Here is a 540-nt window from a genome sequence, read left to right on the forward strand (position 1 = left end):
GACAAATGGTCTACTGTGTAAATTTTAGAATGAGGCAGACAAAAGTTGGAAGGCCGGTTAATTTTCCCCTCCTTCTCCTGCTTCAGCTTCGTCTCCTTGGGTATCCGATGTCCACAACTGGTAAAAGAAGGAAAGATTTTTCAGCAAGTTTCAGTGGGATTGGGGGGGTGGGGGGGGGCAAAGTTTTCATATATGTATATATGTTGCCAAGATACCCAAACGTTTTAGTTGGAAAGCATTCTTAAAAAAATAGCAGCATCACTTAGCTTCAAGATACAAAAACATCTCAATACACAAATTTACTTTCTCTGTAACCACTGTATAACCAGGGTAAGTATACCACAGAGTTGCCTTCAAATAATCTTCAGATACAGGAAGAGTTTTGGGTATCCATAGAAGGTGAAGAGAAAGTAGAAGAAATTTTTTTTTTTTTTTTTTGAGATGGAGTCTTGCTCTGTCACCAGGCTGGAAATGAACCCTCCACCTCCCAGGTTCAAGTGATTCTCCTGCCTCAGCCTCCTGAGTAGCTGGGACTACAGG

The 540-nt window shown here is 41.3% G+C and overlaps 1 protein-coding gene across 4 annotated transcripts in view; it reads right to left on the reverse strand.

Annotated features, from left to right (window-relative positions):
* Positions 1 to 540, reverse strand: part of YWHAZ (tyrosine 3-monooxygenase/tryptophan 5-monooxygenase activation protein, zeta) — a 45,725-nt gene continuing 45,185 nt past the window's right edge. For all 4 annotated transcript variants that reach the window (XM_011983474.1, XM_011983476.1, XM_011983472.1 and 1 more), the window contains one exon: positions 1 to 117. In XM_011983474.1, the coding sequence (XP_011838864.1) occupies positions 58 to 117 (60 nt within the window). In that variant the 3' untranslated portion in view covers positions 1 to 57. The remainder of the gene's footprint in view (positions 118 to 540) is intronic.

Source organism: Mandrillus leucophaeus, unplaced genomic scaffold (genome assembly GCF_000951045.1).
Source record: "Mandrillus leucophaeus isolate KB7577 unplaced genomic scaffold, Mleu.le_1.0 Scaffold250, whole genome shotgun sequence".
Taxonomy (NCBI): Eukaryota; Metazoa; Chordata; class Mammalia; order Primates; family Cercopithecidae; genus Mandrillus; species Mandrillus leucophaeus.